Source organism: Nicotiana tomentosiformis, chromosome 3, assembly GCF_000390325.3.
Source record: "Nicotiana tomentosiformis chromosome 3, ASM39032v3, whole genome shotgun sequence".
Classification (NCBI taxonomy): Eukaryota; Viridiplantae; Streptophyta; class Magnoliopsida; order Solanales; family Solanaceae; genus Nicotiana; species Nicotiana tomentosiformis.
Window position 1 is genome coordinate 96,938,471 of NC_090814.1, and position 23,734 is coordinate 96,962,204.

At 39.2% G+C, this 23,734-nt stretch overlaps 2 protein-coding genes across 3 annotated transcripts; one reads left to right on the forward strand and one right to left on the reverse strand.

Annotated features, from left to right (window-relative positions):
• Window positions 1–697: 697 nt before the first annotated feature.
• On the reverse strand, window positions 698–6,067 carry LOC104114771 (heat stress transcription factor A-1b). Its single transcript, XM_009625296.4, has 3 exons — window positions 5,607–6,067; window positions 1,708–3,015; window positions 698–1,133 (listed from the first exon to the last, which is right to left on the reverse strand). The coding sequence occupies exons 1-2, from the start codon at window positions 5,829–5,831 to the stop codon at window positions 1,747–1,749; spliced, it is 1,494 nt and encodes a 497-aa protein (XP_009623591.1). The 5' UTR covers window positions 5,832–6,067; the 3' UTR covers window positions 698–1,133; window positions 1,708–1,746.
• A 1,185-nt stretch (window positions 6,068–7,252) lies between these two features.
• LOC104114758 (uncharacterized) lies at window positions 7,253–11,925 on the forward strand. Of its 2 annotated transcripts, XM_009625277.4 has the most exons (12): window positions 7,253–7,591; window positions 7,891–7,992; window positions 8,116–8,173; window positions 8,946–9,026; window positions 9,138–9,209; window positions 9,309–9,556; window positions 9,681–9,752; window positions 10,321–10,437; window positions 10,515–10,596; window positions 10,699–10,745; window positions 11,248–11,329; window positions 11,682–11,925. In XM_009625277.4, the coding sequence occupies exons 1-12, from the start codon at window positions 7,353–7,355 to the stop codon at window positions 11,763–11,765; spliced, it is 1,284 nt and encodes a 427-aa protein (XP_009623572.1). In that variant the 5' UTR covers window positions 7,253–7,352; the 3' UTR covers window positions 11,766–11,925. The 2 variants fall into 2 exon arrangements, with proteins under 2 accessions (XP_009623572.1, XP_009623580.1); XM_009625285.4 differs by lacking the exon at window positions 11,248–11,329.
• The last annotated feature ends 11,809 nt before the right edge of the window (window positions 11,926–23,734 follow it).

Consider the following 23,734-nt stretch of genomic DNA (forward strand, 5'->3'; position numbering starts at 1 on the left):
TATTGTATACTCTGATCAAGTGATCTTGTGAGACTGTTGAATCATTTTAATCAAGATATTATTTGATTAAGCATTCTGTTGTCATTAATAAAGTAAATATTAGTCTCTATCAAATAGTTTTATGTATTCGTCCAGCCATGACAGAAAAGGAGCCTTTTCAACTCAAAATCTGAATTGGGAAAATGCTAAAAAAAGCGTGCCATTTCTTTTTCGATGCTTCTTTACCGTGCCTTATTGAAAACTGGGCGAGTTTCCAAGTTACATTCATTTGAACATGGCATGTAGGCCCGGCCCTCAAACATCTAACAGCCCTATTTCCTAACTTAGAAGGACATGATCAGTGCCACATTAGTCCAACATGCTTTACCCTATCCGACAGACCATTTTTTGGCTTCTAAAAAGGGATGAAAAATGAACAGGATAAATTTGGGACCAGTCTAACTATAAATTGCTTAATCTAAAGATGAATTTCTCCGATTCCAAGCGCTAAGAAAAGTTGATTGGATCGTAAAGGCGTATTTTCACCCACTCAGAAGAAGCAGCTTCTCTGTTTTTTGTACAATTGTAGGTAGCGAGTACAAAGAAACCAAAACAGATACTGCCAACTCTAAACCACCACAAACGCTAAGGCCATTTAGAGAGTTATCAGCATCAGCACAACAATAAGTAACATAGAAAGGGGGAAATTTTCATAATATGCTGGGAAAGAGGATCATCTATTTAGTGGGAGAAGCAGCTATAAGAAACCTCTGCATAGAATACAAACCTCACGATAGCAGACAAATACCATTCAATATCTTTGTACAAAAAGCAAGCCATCCATACATCACGCTTGCATCTTCAACAAAATCCTTATTGTCGTTGCTTATGTAAACAGCAAAATTTACAAACAGATCTTATGCAACAACTTTCTACCGTGCCCTTTTTACTTTCTTAACAAGTAAACAACATTTTAGTATTCTGGATAAATATCCATACAAAGTCAAAATACATATGCATCAAAACTAAAACAAGATCAGACACACCCCTTTTTTCTTTTGGGGGTCCCTTTTTCACTACTCAGAACATCATTAGTAGTGAAGATCAGTCCTTCATAACAAGCTTGTTAACGCCCACCAGTTCAGAGCGTCCACCTGACAAAAAAATATTACCACATGGGGGAAAGTTCAATGCTCTACACCCTCTAAAATTCACACCTTCAGTATTGTGTTCAATGCAGTATCACACTGATGCAGTGAGTAAACGTACTAGCAACAATAAACATTGGAATAGAAGGCAAGGAAGAAAAGAGAATATAATATTGACACCTGACCCAACCTCACAATGTTTGTGATACACCCGTTTAATGCAGTACACCGAGGCATATGATCAACGAATTATTTCAGACCCCACGATGAAACAAGAATTATATCAAGAACAGATTTTCAAGATATCAACACGGTGTCAGCGAGTTACATAACCACTTACACGTGTACATTGAAGTGAATTCCTTTTGCTAAGTAACACATACATCGAAGTGAAATTCCTTTTGCTAAGTAACACATACATGCACAGGTCAAACATTATAGATGGTGAAATCTTTGATCCATAAGAGCCCAATTTGTATGGCAATTGAAATGAGGAAAAACCACCCAAATAGCAAAAGTTTTGCAAGATCTCTAATCTGATGAGATAGCAATAGCTCATAAAGGAGGATGGAGATTTTACCTCTGTCGTTGCAGTGCTCAAATAAAATCCATGAAATCATCAAATCTGGGCCGCTGATGAAAGAAGCCCCATCTGTTCAGTAAGATGACACATATGGTTTAGTTTATCCAAATCATTCTCCTGAACTCCTAGAAAATCCTCTTCCTTTTCTAAGCCATCTTCCATACCAATTTCATCTGTATCCCCACTAAGAGGGCTTGCAGAAAGAATCTGGTCCCAGAAAATATCATTAATCGCTGGAAGTTTAGGCACATCATCTAACAGGACATCGACATGGGTGTCTGCCGAAAATCCATCAGGGGCAACTGGTGTTACACCATCCAAAATGGCTTGCGTGTTGTCAATATATGGCACATTTCCAGTCTCAGACCTCTTAAGACCAGTTATTCCAAAAGTTTCCTGTCTATTGATCCTTTGTACTTGAGAAAATTCAGGCAAATCATGGTCTGTGAGAGAGTTCAGAGCATCCGTTTCAGGTAACTTAGGAACTTTGGCCTCCCCAGGAACCACAGTAGTTGAAGATTGGCTCTCAGACATGACAGATGAACAAGAGTTGAATGGAAATCCTGAATCAGACATTATATGAGACTGTGAAGACATTGACAATACTTCAGAGAGGGTAACCCCAGAAATACGACTGGACGTATCACCACTTAGTGTATTCTTGGGAGAGAGGGGATTATCCGTCAAAAGACCATTTGTATTCTTAAATCTGTTGTCCAGCCTCCCAGGTGTATTTATTTTCAGAATCTGCCGCAGCAATGCTTTTGCTGCCTCATTCATTGAAGGTTGATATCTGACAATCCGTCCATCTCGCAACATATTAACAGGATTGCCTGCAACATTTTCTTCATCCTGGTCAGGAAGTCTCCTTTTCTTATTCATTCCAGTAAGACGCCTGTTATTGCCATTCTGTTGATGTACCAGTTGGGCTACAAAGCCAGGGCTCTGCATGGCCTTGGCAAGGAATGACATCATTTGCTGTTGCCTTTTCTCCATTATTTGGACACGCTGCCCAACAGTCTGCATTTGGTGATCCGTCGCCTGCTGCTGCTGTTTCAACTTAACCAGCTCCTGCATAAGAACATCCTTATCTCTTTTGAGCCTTTCCACCTCATCCTCTATTCCGAACTTCCCAACTTCAACACAAGATCCAACAGATGCATTTTGCACTTGGGAGGTGGTTTGCTGATGACCCTGCACCTGAGAGGGTTTTCGCCTGCTTATACTCTTCAACAGGTGTTTGTGGCCTCTAAGAAATCCCTCGTTTGCAAATTCCCAGCGATCCGGATCAACCTTCCTGAAACCCTGATTGACAAAAGGGGAAAGCAAACTATAAAAGGAATTAAAGTTGTCCAGTGGGTACAAGGAGACTCCATATCATAACAAAAATACAAGGGCAGAACACATAATAGCGACGATCACACTCTGCAGAAAGATGACTCTCTGGTCACAAACAAATCCCTAACATCCATCTATTACTTAAAACATCTAAAGCTGGAACGATTCCATCAACTATGTCGACGATTGTTACCCGGGAGTTAAAGTGCAGGACTATAATGGTGTAGCAAAAGTATGTACGTGAATAAAGCAATATTAAATTTTGTGACAAAATGGCGTGCCCCAAAGGCATAGAATAATATGCGATTTAACCTAAAACTACTCTAACAGCTAGGCTAACACTATCTTCAGTACATTTACTAAAGCTACTTCACAGGAAACAGTAGATTCTTTTTACAAGTAAAATTTTACTGGAGCAGTAGATATAAAAAAGGGAACAATAAATGTTTGAAAAACAAGAGCAAATACAACAACATAGGGAGACAGAGAGTGGTGAGGCAATGGAGGTTAGTGAGTGATGGATGAGAGAAAAATAAAGAAGGGGTAAAAGCATGGGATAAGTTTTACCCCACCTCCCCGAAGGAATATCTTCATCTCAGTTAATTATAGTCCCCTTGAGCAATTCAATCCTAAGCTTCCCCCATAAATACCAAACATCACAAATTATAATCATAGAGATCAAAACAGATGTGCCATCCTTTTTTATCTTTTTATGACCGAGAAAAGCTGTCTGAAGCCCTATGTTGCGCGGACTCTCCAAAATGTTGTTGCGCCCCTGTCAGATCCTCCAAGAATGCACTACTTTTGGAGGATCCGACACGCACCCGGCGACATTTTCATAGAGTCCGAGCAACATAAACCCTCAGGACCAACTACAGCCTTCGTAACTCGCGGATAATCCTCCCTCCCTCCCCCCCCCCCCTACTCTTCTTGATCATGTGACCTAAGTCACAAGTACCTCAACCTTCATTTTTATTTTTTAATAAGATAAGTAAATATTATTAAGGCAAGTACCAAGATGGTACTGCAAAAAACAAATTTACAACAGCACAGAAGTCACCATATAGCAATTAATCACACTCATCACAATGAATCTAAAAAGTCTAAAACATCTGAGAAGCCTTCTACTATCCTCTCCTGACACCATTGAAACAGATTTTCTGCTATATATTTCCTCTCTCCATCAAAACACCTCCTATTCCTTTCCCACCATATACTCCATAAGATGCATAAAGGAGCTGTTCTCCAAATTTCATTTCTGTTTTCTCCAATCTTTTCTGTTTTCTCCAATCTTCTGTGATTGCCAGCTCGACAATAAACTTTGCACATCTCTAGGCATCACCCAGTGCACTCCAAATAAACATAACACGACAGCCCAGATCTATCAGGCAAAAACACAGTGAATCAGTATGTGATTTGCTGATTCTACTTTCTTCTCACATAGATAACACCTGCTACACATTATAAATCCTCTTCTCTGAAGAAGATCTTGAGTTAGGCAGGCATTTCTAATAGCAAACCAGCCAAAACATGCCACCTTTGATGGTGCTTTAATCTTCCATATCATCTTCCAGGGTGATGCCTCCTTCCAATTATTCAAATTTTCCTGAAACATATTACAGCAGCTACTTACTGTAAATATGTCTTCATTGTTTGCCAGCTACACCTGTGAGTCATTCTTCGAACTGTCCAGTTTGAAGGGTTCTAAAACAGCTAACAGCTGACTGATCTCATCTATCTCCCAATCATTAAAATCCCTTCAAAACTGAATATTCCAACCAGCTTCAGAGTAACACTTTGAAACCACACAATCTTTGTGACAGAGAGACTATATAAAATAGTGAGCTTATCTTATTCAACCTTTGTCACTTGAACTAAACTTTGAGGGCAAATCAGGTATGCCATCTTTGCAACTATTTCTCAAATTAGAAGCACTAATTTCCTTTATCCTTGATAAGACACTAGCAGATACACTTAGAATAAACCTATAAAATGGATCATTACCCTGCAACTATTCCTACAGAAAATTGGCAATAACCAAATAACCAGCTGAACGACCGATTATAATGACCCCTATGTTTCTATTTACATATTCCCGACGCCAACTCATTATCAGTTCATGCAGATATAAAATTTGTAGAAGATGATTACAAATTGCATATAATAATCTGGTGATAGCACACTATCCAGACGGAACTTTAACAGTATTTTTCAGATTATCTATGAAGCTTAGCATAATTGCTCTAGTTTAACGACATCGTTCCAGCACAATATACCACTAATATACTCTCGAAATTTCTAATGGAAAAAATTCAGAAGATAGAGAAGCGAGAGAAATAATAAGTAAAAGCATTAAAATCAGTATAAATAGAGGAAACAAAATATCTTAGTACTCTAAACCCAAACAGAAATTTTGCAGAAATAGAAAATTGATTAAACTTTTATTAAAGCGGTGACTTAGGGTTTAAGGAACCGGTTCGGACACAATCATAAGTGCAAGAGAAGTAGCAACCAGACGAAGATTCAAGTAAGAAAAAGGAAGACTGAAATGTACAGACGTAAGTATTCAACTGTCTGACGAAGCTGGAGAAGTTATTGTGCTTAAAATACTTGGGTAAAATATCTCTAGCAAACTCCGGCACGTTCCACACAACAAAGCTGTTGTGACTCTTACTCCACGACACCACAGAATCCGTCGACGGATCATCCACCATATCATACGTCTTGCTCAGAAAAGGCGGCGGCGAATTCCCTACCGCCGTGTTCTCATAAACTCCGTCCATTCAATCGCACCGTTTTCTCAATACACTCGGCGAGCGATTCACAAACTCAACAGAAAATAAATACACAGAGAAGCAGAATTTACATATATTGAAGATTATGCGGAAAATGGAAGTATCGAGATCCGAAGAGAAGCAAAGAAAGGAAAAATGTCGCTGTACAGTGAGCAAACGGAGACTAAGGAGAAAGAAGAAGGGGGAGTAGGGGAGAGACTGACTGGCACCAAACGGTGGAAATTGGAAAATAGAGGACGCGAGAAGGTCATAGAACGGTTGATTTGCGCCAACGAGGCATATTCTTTTATCCTTTGCTCCCTACATTTATCGAAATTTTCCCGAGGAGCATATTTGTTGTGATTATTTGTGCACTCATCCTAAATTTGCATATTTTTAGTTTTTTATACCCACCAAGGTGACAAAACAACAGTTAGATCCCTGATTGATGATGGAGTTACAAGCTAGTTATTAGAAAGTTGTGAGCATAAACAAGAGCAACACCTATTCAACATACTGTAAAAATATTAGAGTACATAAATGAGGATACAAATTAGACATAACCAAGTAGCAGGAAAAAAAAAGAACTAATGTATAAAGCATTTTATTGCATATACAAAAAATAACAAAAATAAATTGTAGCCATTCAATTGTACTAGTTATTCATTCATTTTTGTTATCATTGATATTTACATCTCAAAGAGGAAAACGGAGACTAAAAATTAACGGAGATTGAAAAATAATGTCCGTCTAAAAATGATAATTATATGTAATATTTTAGATCAAGGTAATATGCTAAGATCTAACTAGAGTATTGATTTGGTATCAATCAATACTTGTTCAACTTTAATAATTTTCAAACTAAATATGAAATTTGACTCGAAGATTGAAAATTATGACAAAAGAGAAAGAAGTAAGTAACATTTGAGACTTAGAGGTAGCATGCCAAGTCATACTCAATGATATCAATACCTACTCAATTCTACTAATATTTAAACAAAAATTTGCTTTACTCTATCATAATTTTTAGAATATAAGTATTACATTCCTTTTCTACTCTTGTTATTTTACGGAGGGAACGGGCCTTTATGGCCATTTACAATGTTAAAATTAAGAAAATATCATTTTAAATCTCTTAGGTGTAAAAGCAATCTTCTATGTGTCAAAAAGAAATAGGATCATAAAATTAAAAATAAGTTTGTAAAGACCCACAAAACTATTTGACCCTTATTTTAGGTGCAATTTTAAAAAGGTATTATCACACTCAATCATTCACAAAGTTTTGAAGGGTTAAATTGGGAGGTTGAAATTTATAATCTTCATATATTCTTGTTCTTAACTTTAGGGGTCTATTTTGTGAAAATATCAAAGTTTTATGGATAGACTTGTTCACTTTTAAGTTTTAAGCATAACCACGCACGTACCATATTATGACGCAACACAACAAAATTGACAAATTAGAGCGTAAAGTTCTCTTTTTCATAGTACTAGTACATTATCCGATAGCGCCGCTGCACACGGAGAGCGGCGATGGTGGTTGGAGGAGCAGTAGCAGATTGCCTTTCTAAATGTGGAACGTCGTTTATCGCGAGGTCTTCTTCATCATCATTTTACGGAATTGGTTTAAGTCTTAGTCTGAATTCGAATCTACCTTGTACAATTAGACCTTGTCGAGCTGTTGGATTATGTGTTGCTAGTTTGATCACGAATTCCGATTCGTTCGAAGTTGGAAGGCTTATCGGTAGCTATGGCTTCATGAATGTCACTAGGTAAGTGTGGCCACTGAACAGACACTCAAATTCGGACTATATTTTTGTAAATAGACAATGGAGTCATTATATTTGTGTAGAATTTCCTATTATAAAGTTATAGGTAAGTGTTTAATTTTAAAATAAAAGGGTATGTGCAATTAAGTCATATTACAAGGGTGTGTAGATAATTTATCCTCTTAATTTTAACTACATATAGATGTATATTCATCTTCCTTTAAACTTTACGTCTCTATTCATGATGCATCTTCTTTTTTGGGTTTGTACCATTTAATTTTCTTAATTTTTTTTTGTTATAGTTACTCGGGCCTCCAATCCGGAATGGGGATGGATTATGCGGTATCAGAAGATATAGGGAGCTTTAAAGTACAAGATATTGGAGAAGGAAATGTCACGATCAGGTGGAAATTCCTTTCTGGGATTATATGTTTTCTAAATTGTTGAATTTGGATAAAGTAGGTAATAGTGGTTTATCGTTACCTTTAATCTTGCTGCTGATACTATCATCCGCAGTTCATTTGCAGGCTTTATGAAGGGAGAGTAGCCCAAGGTCCACGTAAAGGAACTCGGGTTATTTTTAAGGTGATTGCCTTTGCCATTCTTTTCAATGTTGATGTATTGATTGTCTGACTTTTTTCACAAATTGAAACTCTTTCAATCTTGAGCTTAATAACTATTGCGTAGCTGATATTTTACTTGCTTTCAAGTGACAACTCGGTGACATGAATGTTCAGGTTTTTTTGTCATTACTGCGTTGCTCCTGTGTCCTGTAACAGAACTCATGCTACTATGTCTGAGTAGGTAATGGATATATACAAGCGGATGTAACGAACTTGTGAATCTTGCCAACTGTTAAATGTTTATGGAAAATCTTGATCTTTGCTTAACCATGTTTGACTTCCCTACTGGTGATCTTCATCTTTCCCACAGTTATGCTCTTCTACATATCTTACTCCTTGCTGTCTTTACTCAAAGAAGAGAATGGGAACCTAAGTTATTGCTTTCAAAGTATGCTCATTGCTAGTGGCAACCTAGGAATTTAAACAAGGCGATCCAAAAAAATACAAGAATATCCAACTAGGAAATTGAACCTGTGATCTAATGCAATTTTTGAACCCTCTTTGCCACTACGCTAAAATCTTCCTTCAAGACAATCTCAACAGAAGAAACATACAGAGTAGGGTATTGAGGCAAATACATTATTCAGATACACAAAAGATAGTTTAATTCAAAGCTTGTATCCTTGATGTTAGCTTCCTCTCTAAGCCTCTTCAGCAGCCTCTTTATGGTAAGTCTTCTTTTCCCCTTCCTCTCAATAGAATTTTCATATGATAAGAAGTGTCATATGATGCAGGTATATCCTGGAAAACAAGTTGGTGGAAGTGAGGCTGACATGATGGCTGCGAATGAGCTTAATGCTCATGCTTCCCTTCAAGTAATATTATAATTCTTTGGTTGAACCCATAGCATTTACGGAGCTATCTTGTTGGATCATTGCTGGTCGAATACTTCAAATAAGAATCTTTTCTTTTTATATATTTAACAGAGCAGCCCAAAAGATTTCTGCAAGCATATTCAAACACTTCTAGGAGGATTTGAGACAAAAACTGGGGAACAGGTATGTTTTGTTTTTGTCATTGTAGGCAGATTATATGTGAACTTCTTGCTTATGGCTTATGTTTCTGATGACATCACGGAAATTTTTGGGCTTCCTCAGTGGCTTGCTTTTAGGGATAATGGAAAATACAGTGCTGCAGATTATGCTAAAATTACTAGTGAGAAAATGGCAAAAGTGGTTGCTGGAGGAGAACAGAGAATGTGGAACCCCTTTGAGCAGGATCAGACCATAAAACGCAGAAGATACTTCGTTATTAGGCTGCTTCATGGGGCTATGAGAGGTCTGGCCTATATGCATGACAATGACAGATTACACCAAAGTCTTGGTCCTGCTTCTGTTGTCCTAAAGTAGGTTACCACTTCTCCTTTTTTCCTGTTCATTTGGTTCTTCCATTTTTTTGGGGTAGGTGGATGGTTGTTCCTTAAACATTGTTACCTCTATCTGAATCGTGATTTTGTTGCAAACTACCAGTACAGTTGTTGAGAAAGATGCTGCATATCTAGTTCCTCAGCTCCGGGACCTTGCCTTCTCTGTTGATATAAGGTATCCCCATTACATAGCTCGCTCGCCTACTACATCAATCTCATGGGGCAACAAATAGCAATCTACATATCTTGAAAGCTGCATCTGATCCCACTTTGGTCTGTATTGATTTTGGATGACTTAACTATGCTTGTGATTGACTATCTATGGAAAATATACTACTCCATTTGATTTCAGATTTACATATAAATGCGAGCTGAATATTCGTTTTGTTTCTTTTCTGCTGACTGTCATACAATTTATCTTGTCAAGGATTGATTAATATGTGAAGTATATGCAAAGTAATTGGTAAATACTCTTCTGTTCTGTTTTATTTTTTTCTGTTCATACCTTTTGAGGTTCTGCTGACTACTTCCTTAAGGAGTATCTTCCTAAGTTGCCAGAAACAAGCAATTCACATAAAAGCAACTGTAGTTTAATTGATTTCATTACTTGTTCCCCTTATGACAACCGTATGGTGACATTTTCTTCTCAGATAATTGGCCGGTGAAGGTGGTGAGAAAAAAATAAAATAAAGATAGCTATATGACCATCAAGGTTGATATTTTATAACAATTTGTCTTTACAGGTATTCTCAACTTGAAGATCGTCCTAATATCCTGTCAGAAGGACTTTGGAGACGGGCATCTGTTGCTGGAGCATCTAGTCCTTTGGAGAGAAGAGCTTTTGGAATAGCAGATGACATGTACATTCCATGAGTGCAATAGTTTTTCGTTGGAAAAAATCTTAGGTTGCTCATATGAAACCTTTTGCTATTTGCAGATTTGAAGCTGGACTTCTTTTTGCTTATTTAGCCTTTATTCCATTTTGTCAAGCAGGAGTCATGGACAGCCTATCATTGCGGGTTTGTGCCCCTTATAACTATATAAATGTTTTACCTTCTGCTCTTATATGGTGACTGGAGCTGATCATTATCCACTGTTATTCTTCTGTCGTGCCGTTGCAGAGGCTCCTGGAGAATACTTTTCAACTTGATCTTCAAGCTGCAAGGGAGTAAGAGAACTCACTTTGAATTCTATGGTTTGAAATAGAACTTATATGGCTGAAATTCAGACAGGCTTAAAGTCATAAAATGGCTGTGAAGAGAAAGGGACATTTATATAAGATGTTACATATTGCATATGCAAGCAGCTTTTACGTGGTTTACCGTGTTTTATTGGCCGACAAAGTTATGGCCATAGTTAGGAGCTATAGAAATGTAGGGGAAGAAGGCATGTAAATGCCCCTCTACCCCCAAACCCACGCAATATATAGGGGGGGGGGGGGAGGAGAGGGAGGGGGGGGGACAGGGAGGGAGGGAGGAGAGAGAGTGGGGGGGGGGGGGGAGAGAGAGAAGTGCCAAAAAGATTGTAACTTAAGTTTGTCGGTAAAGAGATTATTGATTGACACCGTTTTGCCATCGTACATTTCTCACCTTGAGCCGATTCTGAACACACAAAAATCATCAGTTTTTATCAGGACCATTCGCACTAGGTACTTAACTTATTTTGGTCAGGTATTGCTCTGCTGATGATCGCCTGATAGAAGCAGTCAAGTTTCTTGATCTAGGTGATGGTGCTGGCTGGGAGTTACTACAGGTTGAATATCTCAACTATTGCAACGAATATTGACGAATTCCATATTATTTATTCAAGTCTGCAAAATACTGGAGGCACCATGACCATGAGGAGGAATACCTTAAAATTAGTCTGAGTTTCATTGCAACTCATTTATTCCCTTTCAAGTTCCTTCATATTAGAACTTAAATGAGTTGTCCAAAGAAAATATTGTAGTGGAAAATTTCCTTAGTATTAGTTTCAGGCCACTCTTTTGCTCCCTTTCAATTCTCCATATTATTTGAGCAGCGAAATGTGTATGAGTCCGTGCACTTGCATTTGTTTAGTCTGTAGGTCCACTAAATATGAGTTTTTGGGTTGTTTTACTATGCAGGCAATGCTTAGTCGTGACTACCGTGGGAGGCCAATTGCAGAAGCTGTAGTAAACCATCGATTCCTGAGTGGCACTTTCCTATGAAATCACACAGAATTTGAGTCGTACATATTGAGTGCAGATCTTCAAAGAGGCGAGAACCCACCGCACTAAACTAATGTGCTCTTACCATGTATGTTATGTTGTTGCCGATTTTGTAATCAGATCCTTATTTTGATTTATTATCCGAGCTACATGATATGAAGTTCCAGTCCAACTAAACAAAGGTTGAGGTGGGTTTTTGAACCGCACTTAACTTTTATATTGAATCATGTAAAGTTCTTCCGAATAATGAAACTATCGCATGAACTCGTCAAATCACTACTAAAAATCCGCGTAAAACAGTCCAAAAAAATCGATCAAAATCGGTCGGTAATAGCCAATAACCGTCCAAAACGCGACCATTTATGTGTGGTCAGTATTTTGAAGGTCGGTATAACATACCGACCAAAATCAGTCGGAAGTTACTACCGACCAACTTCGGTTGGTATGCTCTACACGACCATCTCACAATTTAATTGAATTACCGACCAATATTGGTCGGAATGTTATTTTAATAATTTAATTTACCGGCTAACGTTGGTCGGTGTTCTAAATTTAATAATTTTGTTTACCGACCAACTTTGGTCGGTAATAAAAAATAAATTAATTTATAATATTTTATATACCGACCAACGTTGGTCGGTACTAGAAAATTAATATTTTTTATAAATAATTAAATTTAATAATATCGACTGACGTTGGTGGGTAATCTGGACATGGCAAAGTTGGTCGGTAATGTTGAATTTCTGGAAATTCAATGTGCATTAACCGACCAACATTGGTCGGTATTTTGCAATTAATTTTTTTTTATTAGTTACCGACCAAGGTCGGTCGGTTTTCTGAGATTAATTTTGGCAGAAAATGCCTGTTTTGGTAGCTACACCACCTGCCAAATAAAAATAGCATACCAATACCCCCAATTCACATCAAATAACCTCTCCCCCCCCCTCCCCCCCCCCCCCACATTCATAATCAAACAACCCATAATTCACCACAAATCCAACCAAACATCCAAATAATACTTTAACACTAACAAAGTTTAATTAAACATCACAATTCAAAATCAAACTAAAACTAAGTAATTACAACAAGTTCAAAATTGTTCAATCTAATTCAAAACTAGTTCTATTAGTCTAGTTCAAAGTATATCAAAATATTGGTCAAGGGGTGTTTTCTACAACATCATCACCATCTGATGAACTTTCATCTACAAGACGGTATAGGGAACGGTCTTGTGGAGGACGGGAAGAACGATCATGGGGAGGACGGGAGGAATGATCACAGGAAGGACGGGAGGAACGATCACGTGGAGGTCGAGCCTCTAGCGAGGACTCACAAGACCGAGGCAACGAAAAAGTTCCAGTAGAAAGGAGAGTTCTGATATGAGCTTGCATACCAAGGAATTGAGCATCTCTAAGCTTTTCTCTTTCCTTGGCCGCTTCTAGCTCGGATGTAAGCCTTGTCACTGTCTCCTGCATAGCTGAGAGGCTCTCCATATTAAGTGTCTCGCCCTGTGAGGAAGTCCCTATCCCTTGCATTCCATACCTGTAGCGATGAAATTTTTTCTCAGGAAGCCCGTATACCTTCCCTTTTTTTGGATCGCCAACAACCTCCAACAATATTCTTTCATCATCCTCGTCCGAAGGTTGGATTGGTTCGCCCGATTCACTAGCTGGCTGACTACGAATGAAGTCCTTCACGTTACTTTGGTAGCGACCATATGTTATTTTAAATTAAACTAGTATATAAAAAATCTTATAAAAGTAAATTATAACACTTAAGGAAAATTGAAAGCTTACATATGTAGTCTCTGCCCGGTCCTCGACCCACCTATCTACATCCCCTTCTTTCTTCTTCTTTAAAATATGTGTCTCCTTGAATAACTCATCATGGTGCATTGGACGCCCATACTTCTTTTCCTGAAAACAAATTAATTTGGTTAATAAATAGAATTGATATACTTAGAAAAGTAAAGACGTAATAATTTAAGCAATTACCAATCTTCTTCTTATTGTCCTGATGCTGATAGCACCCCCAGTGTGCAATGAGCCTCCCTTCTCGGATGAGCGAGCTTTCTTCCCTAGTTTGCTCTTCTGTAAGAATTGCTCAGTCTGCCATTGCCTTAACAAATCATCCCATAAATGCTGCAGACGCCAGTCATGCCTCTTGTTCTTCTTTCTACCATCCGAGAAATGATCCGCCAATGTCTTGCGGGTTTTAAAATGAAAATTTGCAACCACTTCCTTGCTATAGCGGTCTTCACATACACACTTACTCTGCATTTCAAAAGTTAAATATTAGATGGAAACATCATAAATATAAATTATTAAACTGCTTAAAAGAACATTTATACCTTAAACTGGTTGAAAATTTGCTCCTTCAGCGAGTATGGAAATCACTCCAAGTCGCATAGGGGACATCATAAAGCTTTTTTATCGCATTGGTGATTATCTTCGTAGTCTGCTTACTCGTCCTGAACATGCAATTTAATAAAAACACATGAGAATATTAGTAAAAGCATTATAAAACAATAAATGCAAAAATAACAAATAACTCTTACCCGTTACCCTCAGGGACTATGATGATCATGCCATAGCGACCATGATGCACTACCTCTGTATCATCATCCTCAGCATGTGTATCATAGGCATGCGTAGATGGTATAGATGCGGGCTCAAAGCTACGGTCTCGTAGGTGAAGTCCTGAAATGGATGAAGTCGATGATGAAGATGGTTGCGATCCCTGTGACTGCGACATAGCTGGATGCGATCTATGCGGCTGTGAATCTGTGATACATATGGATTTGATATGGATGGTTGCGATCCATGTGGATGTGATATGTAGGGATGCGATCTACGTGGCTGTAATGCAGATGGCTGCAATCCACGTGGATGTGGTGCAGATGGCAGCGATCCACATGGCTGTGAGGAAACTGGACTGTATGTTAGACGTATAGTCCTATGGACCTGTGATGGAAGACCCGGTGTCTGGATGAAGGTATAGGTCTCGTGATGCTGTGGCAGCTCAGTATAGCCGTGTGGTGGAGGATAAGATATAGGCATCTCTGAAGAGGGTGGAAATGAGTGAGTAGTATTATCTCCATATTCTACCCTCCTCTTTCCCTTCCTAGTCTTTTATCGACCCCGAGAACTAGTAGGGTTATTGTTACCTTGACCCTTGCCTGCCATCTATTGAAACATAGAAGAAACTAGTTATAACACGAGAGTGCTTTTAAAAATCCAACTTTTTAATCCTCGTCGACGTATTGTTCCTCGTCCGAGAATTCATCGTCCTCACTTGTTTGAATTTCATTTGTTGATTGTTCATCCTCATCTTCTATAATTGTTACTTCATTTATATCAACTTCTTCTAATATGCGTTCAGGTTTTCTAAATCATTTTCTAATTGATCGTCCACTATTTGGTGAACATCAGAGATATCGTTTTGATATGCAACATCTAACACATTCTCGACTTCCACCCTACCTACAAGCTTGGTTTTGATTACAACCCACCAATCGGACTTATTATGCCACAATGGATAAGGAGCATAATACACTTCCCTAACGTTATGTGCAATTATGAAAGGATCATAGCGATCATACTCCCTCGTATGACTAACCACAATTATGTTATATTGGTGGTGTACTTTTGTACCTCTTATTGGATTTGGGTCAAACCACTTGCATCTAAAGAGTATCAATTTCTTATATGGCCAACATGTATATTCTAGTTGTAATATTTCTTTGACCACACCATAATATTCAATATCTCCAACTTGGTTGCCATCACCACCTTGAACCTATACCCCGTTGTTGTTGCTATTTTTATTCTTAGAGCAATCCTCTGTATGAAACTTATAACCATTCACTACGTACTTAGACATTGTTGTGACCTGAAGCTCAGGTCTCCAAGATATATCTTTCAAAAATTGATTTACACCATTATTTAGATTATTTACCTTCATAGTGTTAAAAAAACTCATAAGTTAGCATAACCGAATATATATATATATATATATATATATATATATATATATATATATATATATATATATATATATATATATAAGGATAAATGGCGGGAACTCATATATATAGCGGAAACTTTAGAAGAACATTATCAGGATAAATTTACAAACTGTTTGAACCACGTATCAAAACTTGTATATACAACATCATGGCCAAATTGACTCACGAAGTGACTGTGACACATCAAAATTTTTTAGTAGTTGCATCAATATGTAACCACTGTAAATTTTACATTTTGATAACTAATAAATCAATACTTACTTAAGAAATGGTTGAACTTCGGGACAATTTAGCAACACATGCATTGTAGCTGACTTGTACTCCATATCACTCAAACTTTTCTTTCTAACATCCTTAGAACATCGGCCTGGTTAATTGAAGATGGACATTGGTGGATATAATGGATCATTCACACATTCGACAGTGTGCCTATTGGGCCTATTCCTAGAACATGGCACGTTACTCTCAAAATAATAAGAACAAAAATGTGCAGTTTCCTTTGCAAGATAGGCTTCGCATATAGATCCTTCAATACTATTCCTCTGCTTAACAAATTATTTGCATTTGCCAATTGTCCTACATAATGTTATGTTAGCCAAGAGCATTCAAATAAAATAGAATAATACATCAAACTTATAATATTACCTCTCAAAGGGATACATCCATCCGCATTGAACAGGCCCTCCAAGTCGTGCCTCGTGTACAATGTGGATTGGAAGATGTTCTATCACATCAAAGAAACCACATGGAAATATTTTTTCCATCTTACTAGAAGTTACACGAATGTTCTGATCCATCCGAAGTAGGTTTTCTTCCCTTAAAGTGGTAGAACACAAGTCTTTGAAAAATAAACTAATCTTTGTGATGGGTTTCCAGATTCTTTCAGGCAAATCGCAAAATGCAATAGGTACTAAGGTCTCCATGAAAACATGACAGCCATGACTTTTCATATGGCTCAACTTCCCAACCTCCATATCTATTTTTTTTCCAAGATTCGACGCATAACCCTCAGGCATCTTCAATTTCATAACCCAATCATAAATTTGTCGTCTTTCCTCCAGAGTGAATGTGTAACTTGCTTTGGGCTTGAACACCTTACCATTGTTCGCTGTCTGCAAGTATAATTCAGGTCGCCTCCAATATTCTTGTAAGTCTATTCTAGCCTTCGAGTTATCTTTTGTCTTACCTTTAACATCCATCATTGTGTTGAACAAATTGTGAAAATAATTCTTCTTAATATGCATGACATCAAGGTTGTGTGGGAGAAGATTATCCTTCTAATAAGGAAACTCCCAAAATATACTCTGTTTTGTCCAATTATGAGTAACACCATATCCGGGGAATCTAGAAGGTGGAGCCTCAGTAACTTTACTGAAGTTTTGTACCATCTCCCAAATTTCCTCACTTGAAGTGTAATGACCCAATCGGTCATTTTAACTTTTAGAACCCCGTTCCCTTAAATAAAACTCCATGTATGTACTTTTATTATTTTATGACTTGCAGGGATGGTTGGTTCTGGATTTGGAAGTGTTCGGGTTGAAATCGGAACACTTGGTTCCTTAAGTTGGCCTTAAAATGCCAAGTTCGACTTCGGTCAACAGTTTTAGAAAATGACCCCAGAATCGGTATTTGACTGTTCCAATAGGTTCGTATGATGATTTTGGATTTGGGCGTATGTTCGAATCGGGTTTTGGACAATCCGGGAGCATTTCGGCACTTAATAGTGAAAATCAACTATTTGAAGGTTTAATGTTCTTTAAATTTGGTTTGGAGTAGGTTTTGAAGTAATTGAAGTCCGTTTGGAATTTCGAGCCTGAGAATAGATCCGTATGGTGATTTAAGACTTGCACGCAAAATTTGGTGTCATTCCGAGTAGTATAAGTATATTTCGGCACGTTTGGAGTAAGTTTGAAGAATTTGAAAATTCTAAGTTGAATAAATTTGGTTTGAGGTATGATTCTTAGTTTTGATGTTGTTTTACATGTTCCGAGGGTTCGAGCAAGTCCGTTTATGATTCCAAACTTGTTGGTATGTTCGGGCGGGGCCTCGGGGGTGTCGTGTGTCAACCGAACGAGTCTCAGACCAATTTTGGAATTTGGAACAACAGCTGAAGCTTCCAGCTTCTGCGGCAATCGCACCTGCGCTTGGACAGTCGCAGGTGCGACATTTTGGGGCACACCTGCGAGCGTGCAGGTGCGAGGCAAGGCACGCAGAAGCGAGAAATGCGCAGGTGCGAAGGCTTGGGCGCACCTGCGGTTGCACAAAAGCGGTCCCTTTGTTCGCATGTGCGAGAACACTATTGGGCAGAACGTTTTAAAGGGGCGAGACTCAGCCATTTTAGCCCGTAATTCCTCCATTTTTGGGCGATTTTGGAGCTTTTTGAGAGGGGATTTTAACTAGCAACTTGAAGGTAAGTTAATTCTACACACTTTGAGTTAAATACATAGATTATGGATAGATTATAACCTATAAATCGTGAAAATCAAGGGTTAGAGGAAAAACCTAGATTTGTATAAAAATGAGATTTTAACCACAAAAATGGTTATGGAATTGGATGAAAATTATATATTTGAGTTCTTGAGATTATGGGTAACGATTTCCTCCAAAATTTTCTGGGAATCCGGGCACGTGGGGCGGGATAAATTTTAGGAATTTTACCATTTTGGGTTGGGTAATTAATTTAATAGTCTAATTTCCAATTATTGAGCTTGTATTAATTATTTTATATAACATTTGGATAGTTTCGGATTGTTTGGCACCGAATTGGGATTTTTACACAACATTGTGCCCGGGAAGTGGACTTTGAGACAAGGTAAGTCTCTTGTCTAACCTTGTAAGAGGGAATTTACCCCATAGGTGATTTAAATTAATAATTGTTGGTAATTGTGGGAGCTACGTACGCACGAGGTGACGAGAGTCCGTGCGTAGCTACTAATTATGCTATGTCCGGGTAGTTTAGGACTCAAATCATGAATTACTTGTGATAATTGCATATTTTATTTAATTAAATTATTGGAATTATATTGTAAATTGTTAGAGGAAATAGTAAAAGATCGAAACTTCATATACTCGAATTTTGTGTAAATCATTTAATTGTTAATAGAGATCGAACATCCTATGTGTTAACATTATAATAACTTCTCATTCCGGAGGTTCATAAGAAAATCTCCTCCTTTCTCTTGGAGCGGACCGAACATTTCGATAGTATAGATGCATCTATGGATCGCACCGCACGTCCCTCGGCAGTATACACGACACTCTGGACCGGGCCGTACGACCTTGGCAGAAATTGTGCCTAATAATAATAATTACACGATACCTTGATATTTTAATTTCTGCTTGTTAAGTTAATTGATAAATTGGAAATTATTGAAATGTAAGGAATTAATTATTTCTGCTTGTTAAGAAAATTATTGTTGTTCACCTAAAAATCATGTTTAATTAAATATATTATATTATAATATTCTTAACCCTTAGTGAGTGTCAAAGTCGACCTCTCGTCACTATTTCTTCAAGATTAGGTTTGATACTTATTGGGTACACGTTGTTTACGTACTCATGCTACGCTTGCTGCACTTTTTGTGCAGGACCTGAGACAGGTGCTATCAGAGGACCTATCGGCGTGCACCCACGTTATCTAGAGGCTTAGTGGTGAGCTGCTTTTTTTGAGCCATTCTGCAGCAACTAGTGCCTCTTCTTGTCTTTGTATTCTGTCTATTTTATTTCAGACAGTATTTAGAATTTTGTATAATCTACTAGATGCTCATACACTTATGACACCAGGTCTTGGCACACACACTAGTGGAATTTGGACTCAATTTTTTTCTTGGTTTTAATGTAGCAGACCTTTCATATTTTTCTTAATTCTTGCAAGTAAGAAGAGTTTAATTACTCGGCTAATTTTTAAAGAAATAATTATATGTTTAAATCACTAGTTGGCTTGCTTAGATGTGATGTTGGGCGCCATCACGACCTATAGAAAATTGGGTCGTGACAACATGGTATGAGCAGGCCTAATAGAGTTTTGTGGATCGGTACAGAGACGTATGTACTTATCTTCGAGAGGCTATAGGGTGTTAGGAAAACTACCTTTCTTCATCTCCCATAGTGTAGTTGATGTAGTACTAAACATCTTTCTCTTATTCTCTCACAGATGATGGGAACGCGTTCTAATGAGGTTCCAGGCCAGGGAAGAGTTACTCCCCTATTTTTAGAGGCCGAGGCCGAGGCTGAGGGAGGGATCCAGCCCGTGGTAGGGGACGAGGACATCCCAGAGTTGTTCTAGTTATGCCACCAGTGGGTCCAGCTGAGGATCCTATTATTGAGGAACAGGGCGAGGTGCCCGTAGCAGAGCCAGCTCCGGTGGATTTCACGTCTGCATCGGGATTCCAGGAGGTCATGGGTCGTATTCTGCGGTTCATGGACACTATAACTCATGCCGGTTTATTTCCGGCAGACCCAACCACATCTCAGGCAGGCGGGGGAGCACAGACCCCTACCGCACAGGCTCATGGGAAGGCAATTGTTATATATCAGACCTAGGGTGCACTACCCGTGGGTGGAGTCCATCCAATGGCAATAGCTACACTCGAGCCGCAAAAGCTATTGGACAAATGGACTAGATTACATCCTCCTGTCTTTGGGGTGAACGACATGAGGATCCCCAGGATTTCATTGATAGGTGCAGGGACAGAATGCACAACATGAGGATATTGGAGTCTCACGGGGTAGACTTTGCTACTTTTCAGCTGGAGGGCAGAGCCCGTAGATGGTGGAAGTCTTATATTCTTGGCATACCAACAGATTCTCCTCCTATGACTTGGGATAGGTTCACCCGTATTTTCCTAGACAAGTATATTCCACCTTCCTAGAGGGAAGAGTTGCGGTTTCAGTTTGAGCAGCTCTAGCAGGGTCAGATGTCAGTGACCGATTATGAGGCGAGGTTCTCTGAGTTATCTCGCCATGCACTTATGATACTCCCTACTGATGTGGAGAGAGTGCGGGGGTTTGTTGCGGGTTTACATACTGGCATTCAGGACATTATGGCCCGAGAGGTTGAGATGGGGATTTCTTATGAGTTGGTTGTGAAGATAGCCCGAAGGATTGAGGGTGTGCGTCAGCGTAGCCGAGAGCAGGTTATGAGGGATAAGCGGTTTAGATACTCTGGAGAGTTCAGAGGTACTCCGTCTAGGGGTAGAGGTCAGTTCGTGAGAGGGCAGTCCAATAGGCCCCCATATCCAGCACCACCGCCTTCTCGGGGTGCCCCAGTGCGACCTTATTTCAGTGCTATGCTAGAAAGTTCTTATCGCCCACCAGCTATTCAGGGTTCTTCCAGTGGGTATTCAGGTCACCAAGGTTAGACTTCTAGTCAGCAGCCCATCGCACCGAGAAGTTATTACGAGTACGAGAATTTCAGTCACATGCGGAGATTCTACCTTAGGCTTCGGGGTAGACCAGTGCAGCAGGGTCAGTAGCCTATGATTACCGCACCAGTTGCTCCACCAGCCGTCCGACCACCCAAAGGTGGAGGGCAGGTAGGTAGGGTCCGTCCTAGAGGTGGAGGCCAGCCAGTTGGCGCTCCAGCTCGGTTCTATGCTTTTCGAGCCAGACCAGATGCAGAGGCCTCAGATGCCGTGATTACAGGTATTTTTTCTATTTGCGGCAAAGATGCCTCAGTATTATTTGATCCAGGATCTACGTATTCATATGTGTCATCTCTATTTGCTCATTTCCTAGGTGTTTCTCGTGAGTCCTTGAGTACTCTTGTCTATGTGTCTACTCCTGTGGGCCATTCTGTTGTTGTGGATCAGATCTATCGGTCCTGTGTTGTTACATTCTGTGGTTATGAGACTAGAGCAGATATTCTGCTGCTTGATATGACCAACTTCGAGATTATCCTAGGCATGGACTGGCTATCCCCATATCATGCCGTCTTAAATTGCCATGCTAAGACTGTTACTGTGGAAATGCCAGAATTACCTAGGTTGGAGTGGAAGGGTTCGTCTGTCAATGCATCTAACTAGGTTATTTCCTTTCTAAAAGCTCAACACATAGTCGAGAAGGGTTGTTTGGCTTATCTAGCCTATGTTCGGGATACTACTGCAGAGACTCCGGCGATTGATTCAGTGCCTGTAGTCCGAGAGTTCTCTGATGTATTTCTCTCAGATCTTCTAGGCATGCCACCAGATCGTGATATTGAATTTTGTATTGACTTGGCTCCAGATACCCACCCTATATCTATCCCACAGTATCTCATGGCTCCAAAAGAATTAAAGGAATTGAAAGAACATCTTGAGGATTTACTAGCTAAAGGGTTCGTCAGACCGAGTGTATCGCCTCGGGGTGCACCGGTATTATTTGTGAAGAAAAAGGATGGAACTATGCGAATGTGTATTGACTATCGCCAACTGAACAAAGTCACCATTAAGAACAAGTACCCGTTGCCACGTATTGATGATCTATTTGACCAGTTGCAGGGTGCTAGGGTGTTTTATAAGATCGACTTGAGGTCGGGGTACCATCAGTTGAAGATTCGGGATTCGGATGTTCCAAAGACTGCTTTCCGGACTAGATATGGTCATTATGAATTTTTGGTGATGTCTTTTGGTTTGACTAACTCCCCAGTGACATTTATGGATTTGGTGAACAAGGTATTTAGGCCATATATTGATTCGTTTGTCATTGTCTTCATTGATGATATTTTGATTTACTCGCGTAGTAAGGAAGAGCACGATCAGCATATGAGAGTGGTGCTTCAGACACTGCGGGAACAAAAGCTATATGCTAAGTTCTCCAAATGTGAGTTTTGGATAAATTCTGTAGCATTCTTGGGGCACATTATATCGGGCGAGGGCATTAAATTTGATTCCAAAAAGATCGAGGCAGTTTAGAATTGGCATCGTCCCACTTCGGCGACTGAGATAAGGAGTTTTCTAGGTTTAGCTGGTTATTATCGTCGGTTCGTGGAGGGATTTTCATCTCTTGCAACACCTTTGACCAAATTAACCCAGAAAGGTGATCCGTTCCGATGGTCTGATGATTGTGAGGTGAGCTTTCAGAAGCTCAAGACAGCATTGAGTACATCACCAGTGTTAGTGTTGCCTTCCGGTGTGGGTATGTATACAATGTATTGTGACGCTTCACACTTTGGTTTGATTTGTGTATTAATGCAGGAGGGGAGAGTTATTGCATATGCCTCACGTCAGCTGAAATCCCACGAGAAGAATTACCCGATATATGATCTGGAGTTAGCTGCAATTGTTCACGCTCTTAAGATTTTGAGGCATTATCTTTATGGGGTGTCTTGTGAAGTTTACACTGATCATCGTAGTTTATAGCATTTGTTCAAGCAGAGGGACCTAAATTTGAGGCAGCACAGATGGCTTGAGTTAATAAAAGATTATGATATTACTATCCTGTATCATCCGGGCAAGGCAAATGTGATTGCAGATGCCTTGAGTAGAAAAGCGGAGAGTATGGGTAGTTTGGATTTCATTTCAGCAGAGGAGAGGCCATTAGCTTTGGATTTTCAGTCCTTGGCTAACAGACTTGTGAGGCTGAATATTTCAAAGTCCAGTCAAGTTCATGCATGTGTTGTGGCCCAGTCTTCACTATTTGAGCTGATCAAGGCTCTCCAGTATGATGATCCACACTTATTGGTTCTTCGAGAAACGGTATTATGGGGTGGTGCCAAGGAAGTTACTATTGGCGCGGATGGTGTTCTACGAATCCAGGATCGTATATGTGTTCCTAATGTGGATGGACTGAGGAAAAAGATTCTAGAGGAGGCATAGAGTTCTCGGTATTCTATTCATCCTGGTGCTACGAAGATGTATCGTGACCTGAGGCAACATTATTGGTGACAGAGGATGAAGAAGGACATAGTTGAGTATATAGCTAGGTGTCTAAATTGCCAGCAAGTTAAATATGAGCACCAGAGGCC